The sequence below is a fragment of the Eubalaena glacialis genome, chromosome 18 (assembly GCF_028564815.1).
Source record: "Eubalaena glacialis isolate mEubGla1 chromosome 18, mEubGla1.1.hap2.+ XY, whole genome shotgun sequence".
NCBI lineage: Eukaryota > Metazoa > Chordata > Mammalia > Artiodactyla > Balaenidae > Eubalaena > Eubalaena glacialis.
Window position 1 is genome coordinate 15,085,311 of NC_083733.1, and position 16,697 is coordinate 15,102,007.

Genomic DNA, 16,697 nt, shown 5'->3' on the forward strand with positions numbered 1-16,697 from the left:
GCTGGACTTCCCTGGTGGCACAGTGGTTAAGAATCCACCTGCCAATGCAGGGGACACGGGTTAGATCCCTGGTCAGGGAAGATCCCACATGCCACGGAGCAACTAAGCCCATACGCCACAACTACTGAGCCTGTGCTCTAGAGCCCGCGAGCCACAACTACTGCGCCCGTACGCCACAACTACTGAAGCCCAGGTGCCTAGAGCCCGTGCTCTGCAACAAGAGAAGCCACCGCAATGAGAAGCCCTCGCACCGCAACGAAGAGTAACCCCCGCTCGCCGCAACTAGAGAAAGCCCGCGAGCAGCAACGAAGACCCAACGCAGCCAAACATAAAATAAATAAAATAATTTTAAAAACCCACAACTGATGGACTGCTATACAGCAGTTAAAAATGAATGAATTGAAGCTGGATTCATCAATGTGGATAAATGCTGAACGAACAAAGCAAGTTAAAAAAGGATATAATAGGGACTTGCCCAGTGGTCCAGTGGTTAGAACTCCGTGCTTCCACTGCAGGGGGCACGGGTTCAATCCCTGGTCAGGGAACCAAGATCCTGCATGCCGTGAGGCACAGCCAAAAAATAAATAAACTTAAAAAGAAAAAAAAGGATATAATAGCATGGTACCATTTGCACAAAGACCAAAAGTGCGCAAACCACCATTCATGAATCCAGTTTGTCAGCCTCCCTCACTGGAAAGTAAGCTCGTGAGGACACTCTTGTCCATCACTAGTTCCTATACGTGGGTCTGGAATGTATTAGATGCTCAATAAATATCTGCTGAAAGAATGAACACATAGGACTTCCCTGGTGGCGCAGTGGTTAAGAATCCGCCTGCCAATGCAGGGGACGTGGGTTCGAGCCCTGGTCCGGGAAGATCCCACATGCCGTGGAGCAACTAAGCCCGTGCGCCACAACTACTAAGCCTGTACTCTAGATCCTGCGAGCCACACTACTGCACCCGTACGCCACAACTACTGAGCCTGCGCTCTAGAGCCTACAAGCCACAACTACTGAGCCTGCGTGCCACAACTACTGAAGCCTGCATGCCTAGAACCAGTGTTATGCAGCGAGAACCTACCGCAATGAGAGGCCTGTGCACCGCAATGAAGATTAGCCCCCGCTTGCCACAACTAGAAAAAGCCCGCGTGCAGCAACGAAGACCCAATGCAGCCAAATAAATAAATACATTTAAAAAAAAAAAAAAAAGATTGATCCTTTAAAAAAAAAAAAACAACAGAATGAACACATATACCAAATTCTGGACAGGGGTGACCCTTTGGTAAGAGCGAGGAAATGAGGTTGGAGAGGGATAGACCCAGGTCTTCCATTATCCCACTGTTTTTTTAAAATTTTAAAATACCTGAACTAAATACAGCAAAATACAAACTTTGTGATAAAGCTGAGTGGTGTCTTTAATTTTTTAATCATATTATTCCCTATAACTTTTCATATATTGTAACATTTCTTTATAAAAAGTATCTTTTAAAATGTCACTAAGCAAATGAATGGAAGGTACCAATTCCACACCTGCTTTTGTAGATGAAAAGTCTAAAATGCTGTCAGGATGACTGACTTCTTTCCACAGAACAAGGTTAAGTTCTGGTTGCCCATTCCACTTTTGGCCGTTGGAGGAATTCTCATCGTGCACTCTGAGCTCTGATACTTTCATGGAGTCCGAATAACAAAGGCTTCAAGGAGGCAGGAAATGTCCTGACGCCTTTTGCAGTCAGTGGCCACTGCTGGGAAAGAAGAAAATCTCCCCCACCTCGCTACTCCGTGGGGTTTCCCTGCCGAGCAGCACTGGACGCTTGTCAGAAGGCAGACTCTCAGGCCCGCCCCAATTTACTGCAACAGACTTTGCATTTTAACAAGCTCCCAGTCTGAGGGGTTGCATGAATGGTGCGGAAGCCTTCCAGGGAATCCTCTTTCCTTCTGTTCTCAATCTGGATAACACTCTCTATTTTTTTTTTAATAAATTTATTTGTTTTTATTTTTGGCTGTGTTTGGTCTTCATTGCTGCGCATGGGCTTTCTCTAGTTGCGGCGAGCAGGGGTTACTCTTCGTTGTGGTGCGCTGGCTTCTCACTGCAGTGGCTTCTCTTGTTGCGGAGCATGGGCTCTAGGCGTGCAGGCTCAGTAGTTGTGGTGCACAGGCTTAGCTGCTCCGTGGCATGTGGGATCTTCCCCGGCCAGGGATCAAACCCATGTCCCCTGCATTGGCAGGCGGATTCTTAACCACTGAGCCACCAGGGAAGCCCTATCAGATCTTTTAGGAAGAGCTGCCTCAGGATTTCCAGACGCTTACAGCACATTCTTTGTGCACATGAAACCAGACAGCATCTCACAGGATCACTAGTGTGAAAATGTATAGTGCCCTTTTAAAGTGGACAGACACCCGGAACGAGGCAGTAATTGCAGGAGTGACAGTCTGTCCCCACCTGGCTTAGAATATACAGTAATCTATTAGCTTATTTTTAAGTACAAAAGTTTTTTTTTTTTTGGAGTGAACGGAGCAAGCTCCTATTCCAACTCCCTGCTCCAAAAATCCAGTTGCTATATTGTCCTTGAATAGAGGATGTATCAGATATTAAATTGATATAAATAGATACTACACTTGATCTTAGCCAAAAGGCCGAGAAGCAGTAAAAGTTCTCTTTTATGTAGCAGAAAGTCGGCCTCATTTTACCCTCCGCGTATTTAGTACTTGTAGAATTGATCAGCTTCCATATACCACTTGTCTTACTTTATGTAGATTGTCAGATTCACCCTGGACTAATGTTTGGGGAAAAAATGACAAATCTAAAGCACAAGGCTGCTCCAAAGAGACACGTTCTCTCAGCCCACCACACAACACGCCTCCTCCTTTTAACCAGGCTGATTTATTTCCCTTCCAATGCTTTTTCTTTCTGGGCCACCCCAAATGAGACGACAGAGCACTGAGTTTACTGCCAGCTGAGGTGGGAGAGAGGCAGGAGTGGGCAGCTTCTGACCTGGCATCGCTGCTCCCCCACGTGCTGTTGCCGCTGTCCCAGAAATAACACTGGGTGACGGCAGTGACCACGGAGAACAGGGCGGGCGTCTGCTGGGCACCCTCCTTGCTTCTATTCAACAGGGGTTTTATGTAGTAGGTGCCAACCCCATACTGCAGGCTCTCTGGAGTCAGCACCCATGTATACTGCGCATCTGAGAACAAACAAGAGAACTTAGCTGCCTTTCAAAGGGGATAAAAATACCATTAGAACCTTTCTTCAGAAGGGTCTATTATTATCATTATTTTATTTTACAAATGGGGAAATGATAAGCCTAGAATCACAAATGGTTTTAAAGAAAACGACCGGTGATATAGTCTGGGGCTTTGGATGACTCCTGTTCCAGTAAAAAAAAAAAAAAAAAAAAAAATCATATGCTTTTGATAAATGAAGACTTAGGGCTAATGAATTAGAATGTATTATGAGTTATAGAAAAACGAAATAATCACACATCAAAATGAGTAGCTAGAAGACCTAGGTAACAAAAGAAACCCAAGAGTGATGCAGAGGCAGGCACAGAGTGGTTCCAGGTCTGCGTGTCAGAGGCCTGCTTTCAGGCCCGGCTCTGTCAGGTTGCTGCTGAGGGCTGAGGCAAGTCACCCAGTCGATGTAGTTTTCTCATCTCTCAAACACAAAATCTGGACCAAAGCACCTCTAAGATCCCTTCCAGCTCCAAATGACATGACATTATTGCCAAGATCAGTAGGTAGGACAGAGTGCATGTTCTGAATCAGGAAAGAGCCTGCCGGTAATGCAGACAGAATTCGTAGCTGGCAGCCCAGCAGTGACAGCTGCTGTCTCAGTAGCTTTGCTAAACAGGAAGAATCACTTAAAAAGTGATTACAAGAGTGCTTGTAAAACTGGAGAAATCCGAATAAGATCAGTGCATTGTGTCAGTTTCACTTCCGGGTTGTGACACTGTACTACAGATGCAAGATTAGGGGAAACTGGGTGGAAGCTATGTGAGAGCTCTGTGTTTTGCTTTTTACAATTGCATGTGAATTTACAATTGCACGATTATCTCAAAATAAAAAGTTAAAAAAAAAAAGAAAAGCATGCATTTTAAAGTAAGTTTCTGACATCTTGCTGGGGTTTACCTTTCTGTGACACCCTCTCCTTTGGCAGGGAGACGTTCGGGTGGAAGTGTGTGTGGTTAGGCTGGTGCTGGAATCCCAGGTAGAGCGTCATTGAAAGGGGTCTTTCAGGCTCCACACACACTATGAGGGATTTCTCCAGGGAAGTGACATTCACTGTGATAGTAAAATAGTCTGCACTCACGTTGAGGTTGGTGGGATGGGTGCCCGTGCTCGCGTTTCTCCATAGCACGATCTAGAATAAGAGACAGTTCATCAATCTTCAAGTTTAAGATGGTCCATCCATTGATGCCTTTCAGCCTCCTTTTAGTGATAATGGAATGCAACTTGCTAGGTCTTCCTCTGTGAATGTTAGCAGTGCCAGGCGTTAAGGGAGAGTATATAGTCTCAGAACTAAGACGTTCTCCTAAGGGTAAGGTAGATCTCTTTGTAGAAGTTCCTAAGTAATGACATGAGTAACAAAACAATGGCACGCCCATAAATCTAAAATGATTTCAAGTTGTTGCAGACTTCCATCCTATTCTCCAGGAATTCCTATGCCCTTCTATTTTATTCCCTAATAATCAAGTCATACATTGATATCTTCCATTAAATCATGGACTTGGAGCAATTTATGATTAGAGCTTAGTAACACACTTCCGATGCTTCCAACAAACTTCTTGTCATCAAAATCTCTGAAGGGATTGAAAGCTAGTCCTGTTACTTAGAGACAAGAACACTCTAGTTTCATCAATTGCCGAAATATTTATAAATAACACCCTGATAGGTAATAAGGTATCAGATATCATACAGTAAATGTTGGGATTTCCCCTTGCTAATACGTACACATATTTGTTTGGCCACACTGTGAGGCATGTGGGATCTTAGTTCTAAGACCAGGGATCAAACTCGTGCCCCCTGCAGTGGAACCACGGAGTCCTAATCATTGGACTGCCAGCAAATTCTCCACTAATATTTAAAGTGAAATAATATTTCTCATTATAACATCATACAAAGAAGAATTAGTTAATGAAAGATGAAATATAAAAAAAATTAAAAAAAAATTGATACCCAATGCAGCCAAAAATAAATAAATAATTAATTAATTAATTAAAAATAAAAAAGAAAGATGAGTCATTTACTTATGACCCTCATAATTATTATTTTTTATCTTTATACCTGGAGGATTCATTTTACTAGGAAGTAAGAATTCTGTTCTCCAGGATAAGGCAACAATCTTACTTCTATTTGTTAGGTAGTTGCTGAAAGAAATTAAATATACTGATGTAACCAGGTTGGTATATTGAGTTGATGATTATTCAGAGATTTCCAGCTTTGTATAAATAGTGAAGAATTGAGACCAATTCAAATCATAACCCAGAAGCTTAGTTATATCTAGAAGTCTGTTAATACTCCCAACCTCTATAGTGGGTCATTTTTAAGAGGCCTCCATTCCCGCCAGTGCGAAACAGAACTTAACGCACACACCCTTCTCTCATTGGGTCTGGTCAGCTTACATTTTCACCCAAATGCCTACAGCCATCAAATCCCATGTTCATTCTGATCAGAATCAATTTCACACTCACTTGGATGTTAACTCCTGGGTGTTTATTCAAGAGCTGCTCCAAGACTGATGCTGATGGAAAGCCTAACCTCAGAGGTGCTGGGGAACTGAAGGTGTAAGAGCTCAGAGGCAAAGTTGATATGTTTTGCCTAATGAAAAAGAAGTTAAATGAAAATCAATTTCTGTGTGTTCTCTAAAGATCAAAAACCTAAAACAAAACTCTCCCCGTTCCTTCCTCCTGTTACCTGCTCAGCAACAGGGTAGCTGCGAAAGAGGTCAGAGTCACTGCAGACTCAGAATACCAATTCTGCTGTAGAAATGCTTCCTGGATCCTCCTGAGGCTCAGCAAGGACATTTTCAGTGTATTTTCTACCTGCATTTAGAGGGAAATACCAGGTGACTTGTGTAACCTCAGGGTATTGTTAGTGAAATAATGGTTTGAGAGGGCAGAAAAGGGGACAAGGATCTTGACAGTGATGTAATGAAAGGTGACATTCATTGGAAGGATCCATGGAAAGTACTTGCAGTCTGGCTAAAGACTCCTCATCCTTTGTATCAACTAAGACGGCCACCCAGGGAAATATTTCTTTGCCCCATGATATAAGCTGCCCTAGACCTGCTTACGACGAATGATTTTTTAAAAACAGCTTTTTTGGCAATGAAATTCACACATACAATTCACAGGTTTAGAGTATACAATTCAATGATTTTTAGTGTATTCACAGGGTTGTGCTACTATCACCACAATCTAATTTTAGAACATTTTCATCTTCCCTAAAATAAACCCAGAAACCAGTAGCAGTCACTATCCATTCTCCTGTCCCCAGCCCTAGGCAACTACTAATCTACATTTTGTGTCAATAGATCTGCCTCTTCTGGACATTTCATATAAACGGAATCATAATATATGGTCTTTTACGTTTGGCTTCTTTCACTTAGCACAGTGTTTTCAAGGTTCATCCATGTTGTAGCTTGCATAGTAGTTCATTCCTTTTTTGTTGCCAAATAATATTCCATTGTAAGGACATACTACACTTTACTTATTCATTCATCCGATCATGGACACCTGCATTGTTTCTACTTTTTGGCTATCTGACTGTTTGAATAACGTTGCTATGAACATAAGTGTACAAGTCTTTGTGTGGACATATGTGGGTATATACCAAGGAGTGGAATGGCTAGGCCTCATGATAATTCTATTTTTAACATTTTGCAAAACTGTCAAACTCTTTTCCAAAGTGGCTGTATCATCATTTTACAATCCAACAACATACGAGTGTTCCAGTTTCTCTGTCTCCCTGCCAACACTTGTAATTGTCTGTCTTTTTGAATGTGAAGTGGGATCTCATGGTAGTTTGATTTGCACTTGCCTAGTGACTAGTGATGTTGAACATCTTTCTATGTGAATAGTAAATATAATTCATTTAGTGGAGTATTTATTATGTACCTACCACGTTACTGAATTCTTTTTACTGGATTTCAGCAACAGGTGGTCTCAGCTCACGGATGGGGTTGAGAGGAAGAGCCTGGAGTGGGGTTGAGAGGAAGAGCCTGAAGCAGGCTTGACAGAGGGGTCTCCTCAGTGGTGCCTACTTTGCTGGGTTCTCTAGAGGTCTAGGGAGAGGCTGTGTGATACCTGATCTGTCAAGAGGAAAACGTCTCCGAATGGAGTTGGCCACCAGCACATACTGTACCTACCTGCTCAGTGTCGTCCTTGGGTCTTTGCCGACTTGCTTCACTAGTTTTCATTATGTTGTTGAGGGAGTGAAAGAGGCAGACAGTCACAGGCATTCTGGAGCTCAGGTTGCTGCTGTTCGGAAATGGGCTCTGCAGTAGCTGCTCATTCAGGTCAATAAGTGCATCGATGACACCCACCTGGAATTTTAGAGAGCAAACACACATCCCTGAACTGCTTACAACTGCTTTTTTTTTTTTTTTTTTTTTTTGGCCGAGAGGCATGTGGTATCTTAGTTCCCCGGCCAGGGATCGAACCCGAGCTCCCTGCATTGGAAGCGTGGAGTCTTAACCACTGGACTGCCAGGGAATTTCCTGCTTAAGGCTGCTTTAAATTTGTGTTCTTCTCATAAGGAGTTCTGTGTTCTTAACACATTTTGAATGCATCTTTTAAAACTTTTAATTTTATAGTGGGGTATAGTTGATTAACAATGTCCTGTTAGTTTCAGGTGTACAACAAAGTGATTCAGTTATACATATACATGTATCTATTCTTTATGCATTTTTTTTAAACATCTTTATTGGAGTATAATTGCTTTACAATGGTGTGTTAGTTTCTGCTTTATAACAAAGTGAATCAGTTATACATATGCATATATCCTCATATCTCTTCCCTCTTGCATCTCCCTCCCTCCCACCCTCCCTATCCCACCCCTCTAGGTGGTCACAAAGCACAGAGCTGATCTCCCTGTGCTATGTGGCTGCTTCCCACTAGCTATCTATTTTACATTTGGTAGTGTATATATGTCCATGCCACTCTCTCACTTTGTCCCATCTTACCCTTCCCCCTCCCCATATCCTCAACTCCATTCTCTAGTAGGTCTTATGCATTTTTATAAGAAGCAATATTACAACTTGGCAGGGAAGGAACATATATTGTTACACATTACTTATGGGGAGGATGCGTGGTTCAGGTTATTCTAAGGAACTGACAATGACCCTTTTTGAGTGATAAGCAGATCAAAAATCTAATTAACATAACTAAGCTAAAAAAAAAAAAAAAAGGAGTGCTGAGGAAAAGAGCAATGCTGACTGAAATACTGAGTAGACTATCCTTTTATATTTAGGGTCCCAAAAGTATTCAAGATAGACTAAAAAGAAAGATCAAGGAGAAGTTCTACATGAAACAGAAAACACCAACTCTCCTTTCTGTGGGTTGTTCACAAGTAAAACAAGTTGAAATAGAAGGTGAAGCCAGTTGACAGATATTTAGTGAATATCCACTGCAGTTACAACTATTTTTGTTTTCAAATGTTATTTTCAAAGTTACATGTGTTAAAAACCTCTGCAAAATAAAAGATACAAAAAACAAAGTTAAAAAGACAGGGGCATAAAGTATTAGCAACATACATAACAAAAAGTTAACATCAATAATAAATAAAGCTGTCTTACAAACAAATAAGAAAATGACCAAAAAACCCAAGGGGGAAAAACGAATGATGGATATATACAAGCAATTCAGAAGACAAAAAAAAATTGTCAATAATTATATAAAATGATGTTTGACCTCTTTAATGACCAATAAAATGCTTTTCTTTCTTTTCTTTTCTTGCTTTTGAAATTGGCAAAAGTGAGAGGGTGAGGAAGTGGTTGGTGGGAATTTAAAATAATGCCTTTTAGGAGGGTAATTTTTCCATTGTTTAAAAATTTAAGAGCCCATCAATTCTATTTCTACCTCTCTTTCCCACAGGAATATTTGTACAAGTACTCAAAGATGTAGGTACATGGATGTTCATGGATGATGTCTGCAAGAGTAAACAAATGAAAAATATTCAAATGAACACTAAGAATAGTGAGTTCATGTCTGTGTACTACCATGAAAAGATATCTATGACACAGTATTAAGTAAAAAAATCAAGGAGCAGAAAAATTTGTGTAATTTAACCTGATTTTTGTTAACACCAAACAACAAACTTGTGTGTGTATGGAAAAAAGTCTGGAGGGTTATGCATAGCAAATTAAGAATAAATTAATAACAGTGATTTCATCTAGAGAATGGGATTGGCAAGAAGGACCAAGATGGTGAGGGCTTCTGTTTTTACTTTATATGCTTTTGTTCTGATTTTTGAATAAGAAGCATGTATTATTTCTGTAATTAAAAAGTCCAAATAAATGAACCCAGATTGCACCTATATGCTATAGCAAAATATCTGAAAATATAGGAAATGGAAAAATGGAAATTAAAATTCTCACTAATCCTGGGACTTCCCTGGTGGCGCAGTGGTTAAAAATCGGCCTGCCAGGACATATTTAAAGTGATGAAAGGGAAAAACCTACAACCAAGATTACTCTACCCAGCAAGGATCTCATTCAGATTTGATGGAGAAATTAAAACCTTTACAGATAAGCAAAAGTTAAGAGAATTCAGCACCACCAAACCAGCTATACAAGAAATGCTAACGGAACTTCTCTAGGCAGGAAACACAAGAGAAGGAAAAGACCTACAAAAACAAACCCAAAACAATTAAGAAAATGGTCATAGGAACATACATATCGATAATTACCTTAAATATAAATGGATTAAATGTTCGAACCAAAAGACATAGACTGGCTGAATGGATACAAAAACAAGACCCCTACATATGCTGTCTACAAGAGACCCACTTCAGACCTAGGGACACATACAGACTGAAAGTGAGGGGATGGAAAAAGATATTCCATGCAAATGGAAATCAAAAGAAAGCTAGAGAGGATTAACCAAGATGGCGGAGTAGAAGGACGTGCTCTCACTCCCTCTTGCGAGAGCACCAGAATCACAACTGGCTGCTGGACAATCATCAACAGGAAGACACTGGACTTCACCAAGGAGGATACCCCACGTCCAAGGACAGAGGAGAAGCCACAGTGAGACGGTAGGAGGGGCGCAATCAGAGTAAAATCAAATCTCATAACTGCTGGGTGGGTGACTCACAGACTGGCGAGCACTTATACCACAGAAGTCCACCCACTGGAGTGAACGTTCTGAGCCCCACGTCAGGCTTCCCAACCTGGGGGTCCGGCAATGGGAGGAGGAATTCATAGAGAATCAGACTTTGAAGCCTAGTGGGAATTGATTGCAGGACTTCGACAGGACTGGGGGAAACAGAGACCCCACTCTTGGAGGGCGCACACAAAATAGTGTGTGCATTGGGACCCAGGGGAAGGAGCAGTGACCCTGGGGGAGACTGAACCAAACATACCTGCTGGTGTTGGGGGGTCTCCTGCAGAGGCGGGGGCTGGCTCTGTTTCACCGTGGGGACAAGGACACTGGCAGTGGAGGTTCTGGGAAGTACTCCTTGGCGTGAGCCCTCCCAGAGTCTGCCATTAGCCCCACCAAAGAGCCCAGGTAGGCTCCAGTGTTGGGTTGCCTCAGGCAAAACAACCAACAGGGAGGGAACCCAGCCCCACCCATCAACAGTCAAGTGGATTAAAGTTTTACAGAGCTCTGACTGCCACAGCAACAGTCAGCTCTACCCACCTCCAGAGCCTCCCATCAAGCCTCTTAGATAGCCTCAACCACCAGAGGGCAGACAGCAGAAGCAATAAAAACTACAGCCCTGCAGCCTGTGGAACAGAAACCACATTTACAGAAAGATAGACAAGATGAAAAGGCAGAGGGCTATATACCAGATGAAGGAACAAGAAAAAACCCCAGAAAAACAACTAAATGAAGTGGAGATAGGCAACCTTCCAGAAAAAGAATTCAGAATAATGATAGTGAAGATGATCCAGGACCTTGGAATAAGAATGGAGGCAAAGATTGAGAAGATGCAAGAAATGATTAACAAAGACCTAGAAGAATTAAAGAACAAACAAACAAAGATGACCAATACAATAACTGAAATGAAAACTACACTAGAAGGAATCAATAGTAGAATAACTGAGGCAGAAGAACGGATAAGTGACCTGGAAGACAGAATGGTGGAATTCACTGCTGCGGAACAGAATAAAGAAAAAAGAATGAAAAGAAATGAAGACAGCCTAAGAGACCTCTGGGACAACATTAAACGCAACAACATTCGCATTATAGGGGTCCCAGAAGGAGAAGAGAGAGAGAAAGGACCAGAGAAAATATTTGAAGAGATTATAGTCGAAAACTTCCCTAACATGGGAAAGGAAATAGCCACCCAAGTCCAGGAAGCGCAGAGAGTCCCATACAGGATAAACCCAAGGAGAAGCACGCCAAGACACATAGTAATCAAAGTGGCAAAAATTAAAGACAAAGAGAAATTATTGAAAGCAGCAAGGGAAAAACAACAAATAACATACAAGGGAACTCCCATAAGGTTAACAGCTGATTTCTCAGCAGAAACTCTACAAGCCAGAAGGGAGTGGCATGATATACTTAAAGTGATGAAAGGGAAGAACCTACAACCAAGATTACTCTACCCGGCAAGGATCTCATTTAGATTTGATGGAGAAATCAAAAGCTTTACAGACAAGCAAAAGCTAAGAGAATTCAGCACCACCAAACCAGCTCTACAACAAATGTTAAAGGAACTTCTCTACGTGGGAAACACAAGAGAAGAAAAGGACCTACAAAAACAAACCCAAAACAATTAAGAAAATGGTCATAGGAACATACATATCGATAATTACCTTAAACGTGAATGGATTAAATGCTCCAGCCAAAAGACACAGGCTTGCTGAATGGATACAAAAACAAGACCCATATATATGCTGTCTACAAGAGACCCACTTTAGACCTAGGGACACATACAGACTGAAAGTGAGGGGATGGAAAAAGATATTCCATGCAAAAGGAAATCAAAAGAAAGCTGGAGTAGCTATACTCATATCAGATAAAATAGACTTTAAAATAAAGAATGTTACAAGAGACAAGGAAGGACACTACATAATGATCAAGGGATCAATCCAAGAAGAAGATATAACAATTATAAATATATAGGCACCCAACATAGGAGCACCTCAATACATAAGGCAACTGCTAACAGCTATAAAAGAGGAAATCGACAGTAACACAATAATAGTGGGGGACTTTAACACCTCACTTACACCAATGGACAGATCATCCAAAATGAAAATAAATAAGGAAACAGAAGCTTTAAATGACACAATAGACCAGATAGATTTAATTGATATTTATAGGACATTCCATCCAAAAACAGCAGATTACACGTTCTTCTCAAGTGCGCACGGAACATTCTCCAGGATAGATCACATCTTGGGTCACAAATCAAGCCTCAGTAAATTTAAGAAAATTGAAATCATATCAAGCATCTTTTCTGACCACAATGCTATGAGATTAGAAATGAATTACAGGGGAAAAAACGTAAAAAACACAAACACATGGAGGCTAAACAATACGTTACTAAATAACCAAGAGATCACTGAAGAAATCAAAGAGGAAATCAAAAAATACCTAGAGACAAATGACAATGAAAACACGACGACCCAAAACCTATGGGATGCAGCAAAAGCAGTTCTAAGAGGGAAGTTTATAGCTATACAAGCCTACCTAAAGAAACAAGAAAAATCTCAAGTAAACAATCTAACCTTACACCTAAAGAAAGTAGAGAAAGAAGAACAAAAAAACCCAAAGGTTAGCAGAACGAAAGAAAGCATAAAGATCAGATCAGAAATAAATGAAATAGAAACAAAGAAAACAATAGCAAAGATCAATAAAACTAAAAGCTGGTTCTTTGAGAAGATAAACAAAATTGATAAGCCATTAGCCAGACTCATCAAGAAAAAGAGGGAGAGGACTCAAATCAATAAAATCAGAAATGAAAAAGGAGAAGTTACAACAGACACCGCAGAAATTCAAAGCATCCTAAGAGACTACTACAAGCAACTTTATGCCAATAAAATGGACAACCTGGAAGAAATGGACACATTCTTAGAAAGGTATAACCTTCCAAGACTGAACCAGGAAGAAGCAGAAAATATGAACAGACCAATCACAAGTAATGAAATTGAAACTGTGATTAAAAATCTTCCAACAAACAGAAGTTCAGGACCAGATGGCTTCACAGGTGAATTCTATCAAACATGTAGAGAAGAGCTAACACCTATCCTTCTCAAACTCTTCCAAAAAATTGCAGAGGAAGGAACACTCCCAAACTCATTCTATGAGGCCACCATCACCCTGATACCAAAACCAGACAAAGACACTACAAAAAAAGAATATTACAGACCAATATCACTGATGAATATAGATGCAAAAATCCTCAACAAAATACTAGCAAACAGAATCCAACAACACATCAAAAGGATCATACACCACGATCAAGTGGGATTTATCCCAGGGATGCAAGGATTCTTCAATATACGCAAATCAATCAATGTGATACACCATATTAACAAATTGAAGAATAAAAACCATATGATCATCTCAATAGATGCAGAAAAAGCTTTTGACAAAATTCAACACCCATTTATGATAAAAACTCTCCAGAAAGTGGGCATAGAGGGAACCTACCTCAACATAATAAAGGCCATATATGACAAACCCACAGCAAACATCATTCTCAACGGTGAAAAACTGAAAGCATTTCCTCTAAGATCAGGAACGAGACAAGGATGTCCTCTCTCACCACTATTATTCAACATAGTTCTGGAAGTCCTAGCCATGGCAATCAGAGAAGAAAAAGAAATAAAAGGAATACAAATTGGAAAAGAAGAAGTAAAACTGTCACTGTTTGCAGATGACATGATACTATACATAGAGAATCCTAAAACTGCCACCAGAAAACTGCTAGAGCTAATTAATGAATATGGTAAAGTTGCAGGATACAAAATTAATGCACAGAAATCTCTTGCATTCCTATACACTAATGATGAAAAATATGAAAGAGAAATTATGGAAACACTCCCATTTACCATTGCAACAAAAAGAATCAAATACCTAGGAATAAACCTACCTAGGGAGACAAAAGACCTGTATGCAGAAAACTATAAGACACTGATGAAAGAAATTAAAGATGATACCAACAGATGGAGAGATATACCATGTTCTTGGATTGGAAGAATCAACATTGTGAAAATGACTATACTACCCAAAGCAATCTACAGATTCAATGCAATCCCTATCAAATTACCAATGGCATTTTTTATGGAGCTAGAACAAATCATCTTAAAATTTGTATGGAGACACAAAAGACGCCGAATAGCCAAAGCAGTCTTGAGGGAAAAAAACGGAGCTGGAGGAATCAGACTCCCTGACTTCAACCTATACTACAAAGCTACAGTAATCAAGACAATATGGTACTGGCACAAAAAGAGAAACATAGACCAATGGAACAAGATAGAAAGCCCAGAGATAAACCCACGCACCTATGGTCAACTAATCTATGACAAAGGAGGCAAAGATATACAATGGAGAAAAGACAGTCTCTTCAATAAGTGGTGCTGGGAAAACTGGACAGCTACATGTAAAAGAATGAAATTAGAATACTCCCTAACACCATACACAAAAATAAACTCAAAATGGATTAGAGACCTAAATGTAAGATTGGACACTATAAAACTCTTAGAGGAAAACATAGGAAGAACACTCTCTGACATAAATCACAGCAAGATCTTTTTTGATCCACCTCCTAGAGTACTGGAAATAAAAACAAAAATAAACAAATGGGACCTAATGAAACTTCAAAGCTTTTGCACAGCAAAGGAAACCATAAACAAGACGAAAAGACAACCCTCAGAATGGGAGAAAATATTTGCAAACGAATCAATGGACAAAGGATTAATCTCCAAAATATATAAACAGCTCATTCAGCTCAATATTAAAGAAACAAACACCCCAGTCCAAAAATAGGCAGAAGACCTAAATAGACATTTCTCCAAAGAAGACATACAGACGACCACGAAGCACATGAAAAGATGCTCAACATCACTAATTATTAGAGAAATGCAAATCAAAACTACAATGAGGTATCACCTCACACCAGTTAGAATGGGCATCATCAGAAAATCTACAAACAACAAATGCTGGAGAGGGTGTGGAGAAAAGGGAACCCTCTTGCACTCTTGGTGGGAATGTAAATTGATACAGCCACTATGGAGAACAATATGGAGGTTCCTTAAAAAACTAAAAATAGAATTACCGTATGACCCAGCAATCCCACTACTGGGCATATACCCAGAGAAAACCGTAATTCAAAAAGACACATGCACCCCAATGTTCATTGCAGCACTATTTACAATAGCCAGGTCATGGAAGCAACCTAAATGCCCATCAACAGACGAATGGATAAAGAAGATGTGGTACATATATACAATGGAATATTACTCAGCCATAAAAAGGAACGAAATTGAGTCATTTGTTGAGACGTGGATGGATCTAGAGACTGTCATACAGAGTGAAGTAAGTCAGAAAGAGAAAAACAAATATCGTATATTAACGCATGTATGTGGAACCTAGAAAAATGGTACAGATGAGCCGGTTTGCAGGGCAGAAGTTGAGACACAGATGTAGAGAACAGACATATGGACACCAAGGGGGGAAAACTGCGGTGGGGTGGGGATGGTGGTGTGCTGAATTGGGCGATTGGGATTGACATGTATACACTGATGTGTATAAAACTGATGACTAATAAGAACCTGCAGTATAAACAAACAAACAAAACAACTAATACTAAACTTTCATTGTGTTATTTGTATGGAAATATGTTAATATAAATGTTTCAGACATTACATGAAATTTCTAAAAATCTTATATGTTCTGGTATAATGTTATAAGTCATAATCCTAGTTATTACTTTAAAATGTATATCTCAGAAATAACTAATTTTCTTGTCAACTGCATTATTATGAACTTTCATCAAATCTTCAACCGTGGTCATTTTTAAGTCTTTTGTCATTTACAGACAGTTCTGGGTGTACTCTGATGCTTTTGTAAATATGTTCCTATAAAAGGGTTTCATCTTCAGGAAATTCATGGAAAAGACTCTGACAAGTACAGGTTTCTGGTACATGACTGTACTGCTGAACTGAATGAATAAGCATTTTCAGAACTCTAATGAAAAACTGATGAGCTCATAAAAGTGCTAACAAAAGATCAAGATGAAGAAAAAAAAATTAATTACATGGGACTGAGTGAACTGATGAGGACGAGTATAATTTTTGTGACTTTCTGTTTGAATTTAAAAAAAGAAAAAATCCCACAAGGACTCAGAGGCAAAGAATATACAAATCAATTTTCACTGCAAAGTAAAGGAGCTGTTACAGTGGAGGATTACTGGACTGAATGTCAATATTATGACATAGTATGAGTGTGTTTCATGTTTGGTAATTGCAATCATTGTTGCTTTTGTTGTGGTCATCCATGTACAATGCTTGGTGTCAGTCTATTTA

The 16,697-nt window shown here is 40.0% G+C and overlaps 1 protein-coding gene and 1 pseudogene across 1 annotated transcript in view; both read right to left on the minus strand.

Moving 5' to 3' along the window:
* The window catches only part of PKD1L3 (polycystin 1 like 3, transient receptor potential channel interacting), a 69,620-nt gene that overhangs the window by 37,186 nt on the left and 15,737 nt on the right, over window positions 1–16,697 (minus strand). Inside the window, 8 exon segments of the mRNA XM_061172421.1 lie at window positions 1,518–1,689; window positions 2,991–3,183; window positions 4,127–4,358; window positions 4,698–4,825; window positions 5,685–5,815; window positions 5,912–6,039; window positions 7,365–7,541; window positions 9,216–9,228. Coding sequence (XP_061028404.1) covers window positions 1,518–1,689; window positions 2,991–3,183; window positions 4,127–4,358; window positions 4,698–4,825; window positions 5,685–5,815; window positions 5,912–6,039; window positions 7,365–7,541; window positions 9,216–9,228 — 1,174 coding nt within the window.
* Window positions 2,474–2,644, minus strand: LOC133079214 (U2 spliceosomal RNA; annotated as a pseudogene).